At 45.5% G+C, this 14,858-nt stretch overlaps 1 protein-coding gene across 5 annotated transcripts in view; it reads left to right on the plus strand.

Moving 5' to 3' along the window:
• Nucleotides 1-14,858, plus strand: part of SFXN5 (sideroflexin 5) — a 112,606-nt gene that overhangs the window by 12,314 nt on the left and 85,434 nt on the right. For 4 of the 5 annotated variants that reach the window (XM_045979798.1, XM_045979795.1, XM_045979794.1 and 1 more), the window contains one exon: nt 10,795-10,872. In XM_045979798.1, coding sequence (XP_045835754.1) covers nt 10,795-10,872 — 78 coding nt within the window. The remainder of the gene's footprint in view (nt 1-10,794; nt 10,873-14,858) is intronic. The other variant, XM_045979797.1, reaches the window with a different exon arrangement.

Genomic DNA, 14,858 nt, shown 5'->3' on the forward strand with positions numbered 1-14,858 from the left:
GTTGTCCTGGTTTAAATGTCCTAGAGATGTCGTCCTACAGTGCGTGGTCTTGCATGTCTGGCTTCTTTCCTTGGCATAATCATTTCAAGATTCATCCACGCTGTGGCGTGTGTCGGGGCTTGGTAACTTCTTACTGCTGGGTCGTATTCCGTTTAAAGGATGTTCTAGAATTTGGTTTTTTGTCCACTTGCCAATGTGGACAACACCTGGACTGCTTCTGGTCTGGGGCTATGAGAAATAAAGCGCCGTGAACATTCTTTGTGTGGACGTAGGTGTTCATTTCTCATGAGGAAATAATGAGGAATGGCTCATTAGCTCATGTGGTAACTGTGGTGAGCATATGTTTAACTTCATAGGAAGTTGTCAGACCGTTGTTCCGAGTGGCTCTCCATTTAACCTTCCCATCCGCAGTGTTCCAGGTCTCCACATCCTCACCAACGAGTGGTATTGTCCGATTTAAACTTAGTGCCAAATTTATCTCGGCCATCGTAAGAAGTATGTCTTTATACCCTTCAAGTGTGCGGAGCAATGCACACGCATATGAAGTCACAGGTCGTTACGAAGGCCCTTCTGTGAGCAGGGCTGTGTTGCAAGCGTCTTACGTGCATCAGCTCATCAGCTTGGCACAGAGCAACGCTACAAGGTAGAGATGGCTCTAAGTTCTGTTTTACAGATGTGCAAACAGACAGAAGTTAGGTCTCAGGCCCATGGTGCTGGCCAGTGGTGGAGCCAGGGTTTGACGCAGGTGAGCTTTCTGCAGACCCCTTATTCTTAGCCAGTTTGCTTCCTGTTTGGGTAACACTCCCAAGATTACCCAGCGAGCAGAGGGCCTGAGTTCCCATGCTGGGTCTCCCCACCCCCCCATCCCGAACCTTTGAGTTGGCTTGCCAGGTGTGGGAAGGGGGCTGGGGGAGGGGTGGTGCTTCTCTACACATCTCTGTGGTTGGCTTGCCCCAGCCCCAGCCTGGATCCGTCTGCGAGGTCAAAGCCGTGATGGAAAGAAGCACAGGCCTTCTGGGCACCTGGGCCGAGAACAATCCCCAGGGGCCCTGGGAGAGCCTCCCAGTAATGTGAAATGTGGGAATTACCCTAGCGTGTGGTTTCCTACTGCATCTCAGTGAGGACAGTGGGCTCAGGTGTTTCACTGGCTGACTTTACCTGCCCCTCTGGGCCTACCAGCTCTGAAGGGCAAGGCTGCTGTACCCTGGGCTCTGTCGGGATTCACCTCAGGAGTAATCAGTGTGACTGTATGAGAATTTGGAAAAGCAGCACACTAGAGAAACTACTTCCCTAGCCTAGGTTATGTGTCTTTTTTAGAAAGCTCCAGAATGGTGCAAAACTAGATACAGTTACAACATCTGTCCCAACAAAAATGCCACCTGCTTGTTGGAGAAGAGGACAGGGGCTTGTGCTTAACTCAAAGGATAGGTGCAGAGGGTGATTTTGAGGCATGTTGAGAAATGGTGGAGGGAGACAGAAGGTCGGAGGCCCTTCAGGGCTCCCCACATAACCACGAGCAGGCAGGGGCTTTGAGGATGGATGGGTAGCTACAAGGGGGCGACCTATCGGTCCCGGTGGGCCTCCATCCCCCACTCCCCTGTCCACCCTCTTCTCACTCCCAGACCATTTCATTTCCTATTCTCCTTGTACCACATCTTTCTTGCATTTTGAATGGCCCCAATATTCTCATACATCTCTAAACCACTTTTGGCCTGTGTCCCCTATCAGCAACTGACATGGCAAAACAACTTGACGATTTACTGCCTAGAAAATCACCGATACAACAGAAACTTTGGAATATTTTTCAAATTTCACATGTGCCCTCCCCTGGTTGGGGACTGTTTTCAGCACCACATGCCTGCCTTTTGGAAACATTTTGCCCACAGAAGATCATCATCTAAGCCCTGAAATCTCTGGAAGGGCCACGACTCACTGGGTCTAGTCCAGGCGGGTTACTTAGCAAGGCCATTGGCAGAGAAGGGATGAGAAATTGGAAGTAGAGTGGAGAGCCCATTACCCGAGGCTCTCCCCCAGGAACTGTGATGCTGCCGGGAGGCCAGACTCCCCTCCTTCCCCGCTCCATCCACAGGACATGATTCATATCTACAGAGAACTGTTTCTCTCAGGGTCCTTGGCTGGGTTTCTGAGAGGGAGTGTGAGGTGGCGGTCACCCCACTGGAAGAGATCTGGACAGGCCTGTCTGCCTGCGACGGGGATAGGTTTGTGGGGTCATGAGGAGGTGGTTCTGGAAGCTGGTAGTTCTTGAGGTAGAAAGATCCTGGGCAGCTTGAGCCATCTGGTGACCTGGTTCTGAGAGGCATTCGCTGAGTCAATGGATAGGCTTATCTTGAGAGAATTTTGCAGCAATTTGTTTGTCATTTATAACTGACCAAGCTTTAAAAAGATTCCAACCCTCATGTGTAATGAGGCGGAGGCAATTTCATTCACTGTAATTTCTCTCAGGAAGAAGGCTGTCTTTGTCATAAGGACGTCTTGAGCAAGGCTTCAGGGGAGAAAGTTGGTCTGCTTGACAGAGGGGAAGAATGGTGCTTTTCTGATCCTGCCAAGAGGGGAGAGAAGGAAAAGGGGAAACAGTGGGAAGGAGAGCAAGCATCTGGGATGAGCTGAGAGGCCAGTGGCTGGGGCTATCTTGAGACTGGTCATGCCTACTGAGTTGTGAAAGTTGACATGTTGTACTGTTGCTCCCTCTGCCATCATTCCTGGGAAGTTGCCAATAAAGTCTGCCTGGTTCTTGAAATCTCTGCAAGAGTAGACTCTTTGAGGGGCAGATCTTGAGGGGCTGTGAGTCTCCTGTCGGGGTGCGGTATGTGCAGGCTCAGACCCGAGGAAGCAAACCACCAGGAGTTGGCAGAAGCCCAGCGTTGACTTTGCACCCATGTCATGGAATTCGATCTAGATCTCTGAGGGCAAAGGTGTACCAGCTGACATTGAAGTTACTTTTAATTATGGACTGAAGATGAAAGGAATTTGCTATTCTGAATTCATAATTATTTAAGGGAATGAATGGTTGACAGATTATATCATCCTGAAGGGCAGAGAAAACTGACTGAAATATTGGTGTTAATAACATAGACTCCATAGGAGTATTGGTGTCATAATCGGAAACTGTCTGGGTTATATTACAGGATAGAATAGCTAAGTAATTATATTAATGTTGGGAACCAGGTTTCTCACCGTGGAGGTAGGGGGCTACAGATCTGGAGTAGGGGAAAGGACAAAGAACTATGTGATGTTTTACTGAATCAGGGGTATGGATATGAACTCATGACTCTCTCTCTCACACACACACACACACACATACACACACACACACACAGATACACACTGGTATTTATATTTCCTGGTTTCCTGACTCTCTTCATTGAAAGGGCCAGGAAGCAATGACCTCTGGTGACAGTGAACACACTTAGCTCTCAGATCTTGATTTCTAAATGCCACAACCTACTAAAAGAAACTGGAACTTCTTGGAGAGGTAGCCAGATCCACCTCTGGGACAAGGAGAGCAGCTACAGAAAGTAGGAGGGAGCTCAAAGAGTGATGGAGACATAGCAGCCAGCTTGAAGGGAAACCCAGCAGCCACACTTGGGAGAGTCTGAACCTTAAGGAGAATACAAGCAATGGTTATGACACACTAAATAATCATAATAGTAATACTAATACATCTGCGCGTCAATAGTAAGAGTAACAGGAAGGAGGAGGAGAAATCCATGAATCCATAGTAATACTAGTACTGGTATGGGAGAGGGAAGCTCACCTTCACTGAAGAATGTCAGCTGATAAATGTAGAAGAAATTGGCCTTGTGTAACCCTCAGTGAACTAACTGCCTCTGGCCAGGACCGTTAGTGGATGCCTGCACAGAGTAAGGAGTTGTAGGGCAATGGGATAGGGATACGCGTATGCTCTCAAGTAAGTTTCACCCTGAAGATTAGTTAGCAAAGGGGAAAATTTACCTTTATAGTGAAGAGCTTGCAGGACCCCACTTTAACCAGGTGGCCAAACAGCCTCACTAGCCATGAAAAAACTGACATTGTGTGCCTTCTGATGTGATACGATTCTGGTAGTAATCCCTAAATACTGGAATAAATGAAAGCCTGAAGAAGGAAATAAAAATAACCCATAATCCCACCTGCCAGAAATAGTCACCATCGACCTTTTGGTGTATGCATATGTACAAAATTGGGATGATTTATATAAGATGTGTATGTGTGTATGTATGTATATATCTATATATAGATATATCTATATATATCTGTATCTCCTTATGTAGGATATATACAGAGAGAATCATGATATATATGTTTACATTTACATAACATATATGTATACATGATATATACGCTTTTTTCCATGTAGCATATCATGAGCATTTTTCTTCGTTATTAAATGTTATTTCAAAATATATTTAATAACTACATAGTAATCCATCATATGATTATTCTATAATGTACTTAATAATTTTCTCTATTGTGACCCACTTGGGTGGTTTATGTCTTTTGCTGTTATAAATAGTACTGCAGTAAATATCCATGGACATAAATCTCCCCATATTTCTCTTTATTTTCTTTGGATAAATTCCTAGAAGTGGAATTTCTGAATGAAAGACATTTTAAGACATTTGATATATAATGCCAAATTGCCCTATAGATTATATCAACCTGTATCAAGATTATATCAGTGTATAGTCTCAGTAGTAGTGAGTGATGAGATTGTATTTATTTTTGTCCTTTAATTTTTCATTGAATTTTTTTTTTAAGTAGGCTCCATGCTGGGCATGGAGCTCAACATGGGGCTTGAACTCATGACCCTGAGATCAAGACCTGAGCTGAGATCAAGAGTCAGATGCTTAAGCAACTGGACATCCAGGTGCCACTCAACTAAATACTTTTTTAATTACAATGTTTCTCTACACTTTCAAAAAATTTCAATATAGTCAGTATACAATATAGCGATTCAACAATGCTATACATTATTCAGTGCTCATCATGGTAAGTGTACTCTTAATCCCTTTGAGGAGGTCCATTTGAATACCTTCTAGATAGCACCTGATATTCTAATTTTAAAATCTTTCATGGAATTTTTAATAAAAAATACTCAAATGTCAATACCTTTACACACTTCAAGTTCTTGCCTATCTGCATGCATTTTTGGCATACTATTACACTGAACACTTATTTGCTTTTTTCAATCATTTCCAAGTCTTTATAATTTTTAATTTATTTTAATGTATTCTTTTTTGTTTTTTAGATTTATTTATTTATTTTACAGAGAGAGAGCATGAGTGGGAGGGACAGAGGGAGAGTCCCTAAGCAGACTCCCTGTGAGCGGGGAGCCCGGTGTGGAGCTGTATCCCAGGACCTTGAGATCATGACCTGAGCCAAAACCAAGAGTTGGATGCTTAACTGACTGTGCCACCCATGGGCCCCCTTTATACTTTCTAAAAATCAAGTTTTAAAGTCTAAATAACCATCCCTGTTCAATGCTTAGATCTAACCCATGGGTGGTTCCCTAGCTTGGCTTTTCCAAGAAATAGTGTTGGACCTATCATTTTTCACTTCTGCTACATTTATTTTCTAGAATAAATTCTCAAGAGTAGGCTATCCAGGCTGGAGGGCTGATTGTTTCTAAAGTTCTTGGGCTAGCTGGACAGATTTATTTTCTAAAGAGTTGGGTCTCCTGTCATGCTGCCAGAATTCTATCTGCCTCGCATGGGCCCCCTGAAGGCGACCAGAAGTTTCATAGGGAAGACAGAGCCTCTCCCCATGTATCCCTGGTTTCCTCTTCTCTTGGGGCCTCCAGTGGCCTGGGGCTTCGGGGACCCAAGGACCAATCTCAGCATAGACATTTAATCCTGGGGGTCCCAGGACTGCAAAGAGGGAATAAGAAGGGGGCTTCAGAAGACTGAGGGAAGACAAGAGAAGGGCCTTGTCTGTCTGCATTTAAATCATTATCTTCCAGCCCCAAGTCCCAGCACTTGGGAGCACAATAAAAATAGCTCAAGCAGTCATTGCTGGCAAGGTGAGAGTGCACGGCCCTGCCTTGGGCAGGTGCAAGACTGACGCAGGTGAGAACAATCAGATACTAATCAATCGAGGCCTGAAGTGACCTAAGCTGCTGCCCTCCTCTCCCCCTGCCTCCCATCAGCCATCCCTGCTTTGTTCTCTCACTCACCCTCCATTGCCAATTCATTCTCCCCACCCCTGATGCTGCTTTTCTTTCTCTCTCTCTCTCTTTTTAAGTTCTGCAAGCTCTGGGGACTCCCAAATTCCCCACTTTGCCTAAAGTTTGAATGCTCCATTTTCTGTGTCAGATCAGGCCTGGCTTTGAATGAGAGTAAAGAAGACCCTTCCTTTTCTTACCTGATGTGCCCTGCCCCCATAGGCCTCAGCTTTGGGGGATGTAGGCATTGCTTTGAAATCGTTGGGCGACAACCCTTTCAGTTACTCTTATGAGGACTGGACGGTCTTCCATGCTGATGTTTTGTGGAAATGGCCCAGAACTGGGATGGAGGGGATTTCTAAGTTGCCTCCCACCTACCCTGTGACCCTGGGCATGGAAATGCCCTTCCTTTTCTGGCCCCAGTGATTTCAGCAAGGGGGTAGCCTAGATGGTTCTATGATAGATACATGCAAAGGGGTGTTCTTATCCACAACCTTTGTGAATACGGAATGGTCTCTTGTAATTCTGGGATGGTCAAACAAGCGTCACCATTGAGGGACTTTTTGCTGACTCTTTTCCCAGCTTTCCTTTCTGTGTCCTTTCCTTCCTGGGTCCCACTGTCCCTGTTATGTCAGGCACGATCTCTTGCCCTCTCTGGCCACCACTCTAACACTCCATGCCTGCCCCTTTACTTCCTTCTTCTGCCCCTCAAGGCTTGGGGCAGGACCCTCGAGGCCAGGTTCCTTCTCTCTTCGAATTCTCTGCCCTGGAGCAGACCTCCCAGGTGCCAGCGTTTCCAGAAGAAGCTTCTGGAAACCATGCCCCAATAAAATACAGGAGATAACCTCAAGGTGACGCTTTCTGGCAGGTGAGCTAGAGGCAGGCAAGCCAATGAGGGAGTCTGGGAAGCAACCAGGGCCGTCCCTCCCCCTGGCCCATGGCTCTAGAGAAGGGCCTGCAGTCTTTCATCCGCTCCTTGCTGCCTTTGCATCCAGGGCCTGGCTGCCTGTTTGTTTCTGGTTGGAAAGACTTCCTGCAAAGTTCACCCACCAGGGACCTCCAGCTATCCCCACCTCTTAAGTGCCCAGGGCTCCTCTGTCAAGCCTCACAATGTAGGGAGTGGGGGAGGGTTTAAAGCAGGGAGACCCTCCTCCCATCCCTCAGGACTCCCTGGTAATAACCCCATTCTCTGTAGTGAAGGGCCCCCCAGCCCCCAGAAGAGTCAGGCCTCAGGGACCTCTTAAAGCAAGTGTCCTGGGGTTTGGCTGTCCCACAGAGTGGCCTAGAGCCCCAGCCCCTCAGCCTCTAACAGAGGGGCCTGGCTGAGGCTTAGTAAGGCCCAGGCAAGAGAAAGGCATGTTCTAGCTTCCTCCAGTCCTAATTTCCCAGACTTGTTCTTCAGGAACTTTGGATTTAGTTCTCCCTCAACTCATGCCAAGATTGGGGCTCTCTGGAACTTATTCCTGTGGCAGGAGGCCTCCCTTTGATGACTGTGTCAAATGAAATGGAGCCTGGCCAGGTTGTTATAGGAACTCGGGAGAATCCCTGGAGTGGGAAAATAATGAGAACACGGGGCCATTCACCATTCAGCGCTGGAAAGTAGAGCAGTCATTGTCCCGTGGCAGAGGCCGCAGTGTGGGAGGAAGCAGGCTTGGGGTGGGGAGCTTGCCGCATCACTACAGGGCTTTCTGGGGCAGGGGGAGGGGGGCGGCCGGAGTGGGGTGCACACATCAAGGGTCTGACTAAACTCTGGGTAGGAAGACTAAACTTCTCACGTTGTAGTCCTGTGACCTGAAGCAAGGTAAAACCATCAACATGATCCCATGTTGTTAAAAAACAAACGCATTAAATCCAGAAGAAAAATCCCCCTCACTCTTTTTCAACCATTCTCATTTCTGCGGTGGTTATCTCAGCGGTGTATTGATGAGGGATTTAAAATGATCTTTTGTGCTTCTCTATTGTTTTCTGACATTCTCTCTAAATAGCATGGGTTAATTGGCCCTCCCGGGACTCCACACCCCTGCCAAAAAAATCCCACCAAGCCATCTCCATGTTGGAAACAGATTCTGGGAAGAGACTCCGGAATTTTGGAATTGATATGCATACTTTTGAGAGGGAAAGGCAGTACATCCCCCTGCCCCAACCCCACCCAGTCAGGCTCCTCCTAATCAAGAAGTTTCCCTGATGTCCTGGATTAGACCGTGTTGGTCTCAGATGCTTCTCAGGCAGGCCTGATGGGTCAGGTGGTCTGGCTGGCGCATCTGGGCAGCAGTCAGTCTGTCCGTTCCATTATAGCAGGTGGCTCTTCCTTTCCTGTCCTATGGGACTGCCCTGTCGGATGTCTCAGCAAACACCCTACCTGCCCCATGTAGGTAGGGCAACATCCAACAAGGATGGGTCCTTCCTGGGGCAGCATCCTGCCTTCAGACCCCGGGGCTTCTGCGGAGGTCTCTCTGCATTTCCATCCTCAGCTGACCTTGTCCTTCTATCCAAGGGGGAACAAAAAAAAAAAGAGGGGGAACAGGGCAACTTCACTGGGTTTCTTTGCCCACACTGGGCAACCCTGATGTCTGGATCCCTCAGCCAACCTTGACATAGGCTGCCTTCTATGGCTGTTGTCTGTTTCTTGTTAATTTTTTGAGGTAGAGCATACATATGGTAAAATGCACAAATCCCAAGTTTATGGCTTACTCCATTTTGACTTATGTTTATACCCATGTAACCACCACTCAGATGAAGACATCGAACATTTCCATGACCTCAAAGGGTTCCCTTATGCCCTTTCCAAATCAGGGCCCTGCCTCCCCCTTCCACCCCCCACAAAAGTAACACTATCATGACCTCCACACGGTTAGTTAGATCAGCTTTGCCTGTTCTTGAACTTTATACGTACTCTTTGGCATCTGACTTCGTTAAGTATATCAGCCTTTCATTGCGATATAACAGATCACCCCAAAATGTAGTGGCTTAAAACACCACTCAGTTGTTTTGTTCACAGTCTTCAGTTTGGGCAGGGCTCAGAGGGGACATTTCATCACTCTTCCATGTGGGGTCCATTAGGACGGTTTGATGGGGAGCCGGAAAGTCCATTTCAAGATGGCTCCCTTGCATGGCAGGCAGGTTGGTACAGACGGTCAGCTGATAGCTCGGACTATCAGCTGATAGCTCGGCTGTAGCCATGGGCAGCACCTTGGTTCCCATCCAGGTGGGTCTCTCCATATGCTGCTCAGGCTCTCTTACAGTATGATGGCTGAGTTCCCAAAGAGCGACCATCCCAAGAGAACAAGGGGGAAATGCAAGGCATTTTTGTGACATAGCCTCAGATGTCGCATAATCTCATTTCAGCCATACCCTATTTGTTGAGGCAGTCATGAGTCCTGCCCAGGATCAGCAGGAGGACACATGGACACATGGACACATGGACTCTACCTCTTGAGGGGGATATGGGAAGGTTCTAGAAGAGAATAGGGCATGGCAGATATTAGAGTGTCCCTTTTTGGAAAATACATTTTGCCACAATATGTCTGTGAGATTCATCCATGTTATAACATGTGTTTGTAGTTTGCTTTTTAAATTGTTGCACAATATTTCATTGTGTACATGTACTATAATTTACCTATCTAGTCTAGTACTGACCTTTGGATTGTTTGCACTTTGGAACTATTTGAATAGTGCTGCTATGAATATTCTTTTTTTTTAAAGATTTTATTTATTTATTTGAGACAGAGAGAGAGGGAGCACAAGCAGGGGGAACGGCAGAGGGAGAGGGAGAGAAGCAGGTTCTCTGCAGAACAGGGAGCCCGATGTGGGACTCGATTCCAGGACCCTGGATCCTGGAATCATGGGATCCCATGATCACGGGATCATGACCTGAGCCGAAGGCAGACGCTTAATGACTAAGCCACCCAGGTGCCCCTGAATAGTGCTGCTATGAATATTCTTATACAAATATTTTGGTGGACAAAGGCTGCCTTCTATCACTGTTGCTGTCTCTTTAGCTTTTAACATTTTACAGATGATACAATTCTATCTTCTTTTTTTCCCTCTCTCTCTCCATCAGTTACTGTAGCCCATATGCACTTTAGTATGTAAATCTCTTCTAGTGTTTTTAAAACATTGCAAAGAAATTGTATGAGTATTACATAAGTATGTTATCTTTATAAAAAACTTTCAGTATTACAATTAAGATTAACTTTCCTCCTGATACCCCTTGCCAAATCTGGATCCTTTCCTCCTACCCTAGGGTAACTCCTGTCACTAATTTGGTGGGTCTCCTTCCAGAGCTTTTTTGATGCATTTGCACACATAAATATTCTCATAGAAAATATTTGTTTCTATGTGTGTGTGGGCTTTGTTTGTTTGGTATAATGAATGGCATCATACGGCTCTGCAATTTACTTTCTTGCTCAAAAAAATATGTTAGAGATGGAATCACATACCGATCTTCACTGTTTAAACTGCCCAATAATGTTGCATAGTATTATCAGACCACTGTCATTTAGCCATTTTCTTATGGAAGGACACTTAAGTTATATCCTTCTTTATTGTTTGCAAGGGAAAGAGTTGTAAGAGCCTTGGATCTGTGCACCTCAATGTCTGTTTTCTTTCCCCTGCAGAGACGTCTCAGAGAGGCTGTGCAGCTGCTGGAGGACTACAAACACGGGACCCTGCGCCCGGGCGTCACCAATGAACAGGTGATCTGCTGGAAGTGGAGAAGGAAGGCGCAAAGTCACATTCCCTTCCCTGCGGCCAGAACCACTCTCTTTCCTTCATTATCCACTTCTACTACTACTACATAGCCATGTAGATTTCTGGCTTTTTGGAGGAGACACTCAGGTCTTTCCCATACCCTGGGTCTCGTGGGAAGCATGGAGGCTGATAAGGCAAGACAGGCCCAAAGGCAGTAGTTTCCTGGAGCTGAGTGTGTATCTCTTCCCAGTTCCACATTTAGTGATGTCACAGTGGTAGCTTGAAATCAGCTGTGTGAGTATTTATACTATGGAAATTGGCAAATGCTACTAATCAGGACTTTCTTCCCCAAAGAACTGATTTTTAAACATTTACTAGTATACTACTACACAAAAGTTCAGGTTGAGAATGGGAAAGACACGGGAGAATAGTGGAGATTAGGCTAGAACACTAAATTCATTTTTTTAAAATGTATATCAGGTAGGAACTTGAACTAGAGCTAAGTGAACGGTTACTGGTTGTGTTCAGTTTGGAGGAAAGGTAGAGGGATGCATTGTAGGGCTTCTTCAGTGATTATAGAGACTGATGGTTAATATGCCAAAGTTTTTCTTTCTGTTTGTAAACTTTACTTCAAGATCTTTTAAAAAAAATTAACTTCAGACTTTTTTTTCCCTAAAGTAATATGTACACAGTGGTGCCTGGGTGGCCCAGTTGATTAAGCATCTGCCTTTGGCTCAGGTCATGATCCCATTGTCCTAGGATTGAGCACCTAGTTGGCTCCTGTTCAACCGGGAGCCTGCTTCTCCCTCTCCCTCTGATGCTCCCCTTGCTTGTGCTCTCTTGCTTGCCGTTCTCTGTCTCTCAAATAAATAAACAAAATCTTAAAAAAAAACAAAACCCAAAACCAAAGTAATATGTATGCATAGTTCAAAAAGTCCAATAGTACTAAAATACCTGAAGGAGAAATAGTATGCTGCCCCCATCTTTCCTTAATTCCCATTCCTTTTCTCCAGAGACAAATACTTTTAGTTATTTCTTCAGATAGAAATCTATGTCAAACTAATATGTTTATCTATGTCCTATTTTTCAATTAGTCATTTTGTATTCACCTTGATTCAGCTATCTTGTTATTTACCCCCATTAAAAAACACATATCTCAGGGTGCCTGGGTGGCTCAGTTGTTAAGTGTCCACCTTTGGCTCAGCTCATGATCCCAACATCCCGGGATTGAGCCCCTCATCGGTCTCCCTGCTTGGCGGGAAGCCTGCTTCTCCCTCTCCCACTCCCCCTGCTTCTCTTCACTCTCTCGCTGTGTCTCTCTCTCTCTGTCAAATAAATAAGTAAAATCTAAATGAAACAAAAGAAAACAACAAAAAAACAAAAGCACGTCTCTCCCTCATCCTCATCACTCTCCTAAAATAGTTATTATGGATTTGGGGGTGTATGGATATTCACTATTCACATTATTACCATGATAAATAGTATTTACTTTTTTTTGTTTTGTTTTGTTTTGTTTTCTCTGTTCAACTTTATGTTTTACCTGGAGGGAATGACTGCCTATGTTTTTCACATTGGCATGGTTTTCTTTATACTGTCTCTACCTCTTACTATATCCTCTAGCAGCCTTTTGATATTTTTAGTACCTCCTTTCAATTTGAAGACTCCTGTCCTTCAGTTCTATTCTCCCCCTGAAGTTTTCCTTTCTGGTGTCCATCTCCTCCAGCTCCAGGGCTTTCTGTTGGTGCACACTTTCATTTTGGTGGAAAATGGGTGGTGGAAAGCTCTTTTAGTGGCTTCCTATAAAAAGAATAAATGGGAAAAAAATTGTGAGCCCTTTTATGTCTGAAAGTTGTATTTCTTTCTTTTTTTTTCTTTAAAGATTTTATTTACTTATTTGACAGAGAGAGAAATCACAAGTAGGCAGAGCAGCAGGCAGAGAGAGGGGGAAGCAGGCTCTCCACTGAGCAGAGAGCCCGATGTGGGGCTCCATCCCGGACCCCCAGATCATGACCTGAGCCGAAGGCAGAGGCTTAACCCACTGAGCCACGCAGGTGCCCTGAAAGTTGTATTTCTACTCTCAGACTTTTTTTTTTTTTTTTGAGAGAAAGAGAGAGAGAGTCGGGGAGGGAGAGAGAATCTTAAGCAGGTTCCACGCCCAGCACAGAGCCCAATGCAGGGCTTGATCCCATGACTTGACCAGAAATCAAGAACCAGACCTCAACTGACTGAGCTACCCAGGCACCTCTACACTCCGTCTTAATTGACAGTTTGGCTGAGAAGAAAATTCCAGGTTGACAGATATTTTCTTTCAGAATTTTGAAGACATTGCTCTATTGTCTTCTCACTGTCAGAATAGCTTTTGGAAACCTGATGCGTTTCATTTCTGATTCTTTTCAAGTAACCCATTTTCCCTCTTTGGAAATGTTTAGTATGCTTTCTATTAAATTTATTTCTGAAGTTCCACAATGGCATCTCTTTTAAAATTCACTATTTTGGGCTCCTGGTGACCCTTTTCAATCTGAAGACTCCTACTCTCAGTTCTAGCAAATTTTCTTATACTTTCTTTGATAATTTCTTCTTATTCTGGAACTCCTATTAGTCAAATAGTCAACATTTTAGATTGACACTTAAATTATCTGGTATCTTTTTCGCTTCTCTTCTATCACTTTGTCCTTCTGTGTGGCTTTGCAGGAAATTTCCTTGAGTTTGTTTTCAACATATTGGTTGAAATTTTAACTTCAGCTAGTATACTTTTAATTTCCAAGAGCTCTTAGATTGTTTATTTTTAAAATTCTTCTTGATAGAATTCTTTTCCTGTTTTGTGAATACAGTAGCCATCTCATCTCTCTGCATTCCGGAAGCCAGGAAGTGGGGGAGGCCGGAGTCCCAATATTCGCTTTGCAGACTTTCAGTAATTTCCCTGCTTTGCATCTCACTCCCGTCCTCCACTGTGCTGGTGTTCCCAAGTCTGGGATCGCTTGGGTTCAGTTTCTCCAGGAGGCTGATAAGCCTCTAGTCTCTGGGGAACACAGGTGAGGGTGGTAAGAGTCACCTTCACCTATGGTGAAGGCCTTGGGATCTATTGCTTTGAGGACAGACTTTTAACCAATCCCCTGTGTTTAGTCTTACAATTAGCCCTTCTTTCCTACGGTGCCTGGTCCCTCCAAGTCCTGAGCTTTGCTGGTGTTTTGAGGCCAATGGACTGGCTCCTTCAGGATGGAGTCTGGGGGCGTTTAGGGGATGGCTTCTTCCTCTCTACTGGATCAGTTACTAACACTCTACTGATTCTCCATCCAGAAACATGTTGCTGTCCATCCTCTGCTGTTGTCTCCTCTTCCATTCTTTTGGTAACTCTATGAGGTGGCACTGCCCTTGCCTTCTAGTACCTTTAGGTGCAAAGCCCATGCTGGGGCTCTGGGCTGCCAACGTAACATACACCGGTGCCTGGCTTGATGTTTCTGGGGTAGGTGGCTTAGCCATCAGCTCTCCCCAACCCAATTCATTTATGTATTTATTTATATATTTCCCAATTCATTATGTATTTATGGAGCACCTGCAGGCCAGTTTTGGTGCTGGAGCCTGGGGAGGGAACAAGGAAGAAAGTCGATGAGGTTCTCACTTCATGGATCCCCAGAATCTAGGCAGTGATTGTGAAAAGCCATGATACTGCGGGAGAGCAGAGGAAGGCGTAACCTGCCCAAACAAGCATCTCTGAAGGAGATTCTTGTCTGAGACTTGAGGAATGAGAAGGGGCTGGCCAGGAGAAGTGCTGGGGTAGGAGCTGTCCAGGTGAGGAGACACCTCACGAGCAGAGACAGCAAGCCCTTCCAGGGGAGGTTGAGGAGAATGTGCCGGATTGAGGCCTGGCCACTTGAAAGGAGGGCAGAGGTGTGAGCTGATGGAGCACCTTGGCCTGACGTCCTTGTGCAGGCCCCTGGGGAGTGATGGGAGACAGGGCAGTGCTGGCTAGGCAGGGTCTATCTTCAGGCAC

Source organism: Meles meles, chromosome 15 (assembly GCF_922984935.1).
Source record: "Meles meles chromosome 15, mMelMel3.1 paternal haplotype, whole genome shotgun sequence".
Lineage (NCBI taxonomy): Eukaryota > Metazoa > Chordata > Mammalia > Carnivora > Mustelidae > Meles > Meles meles.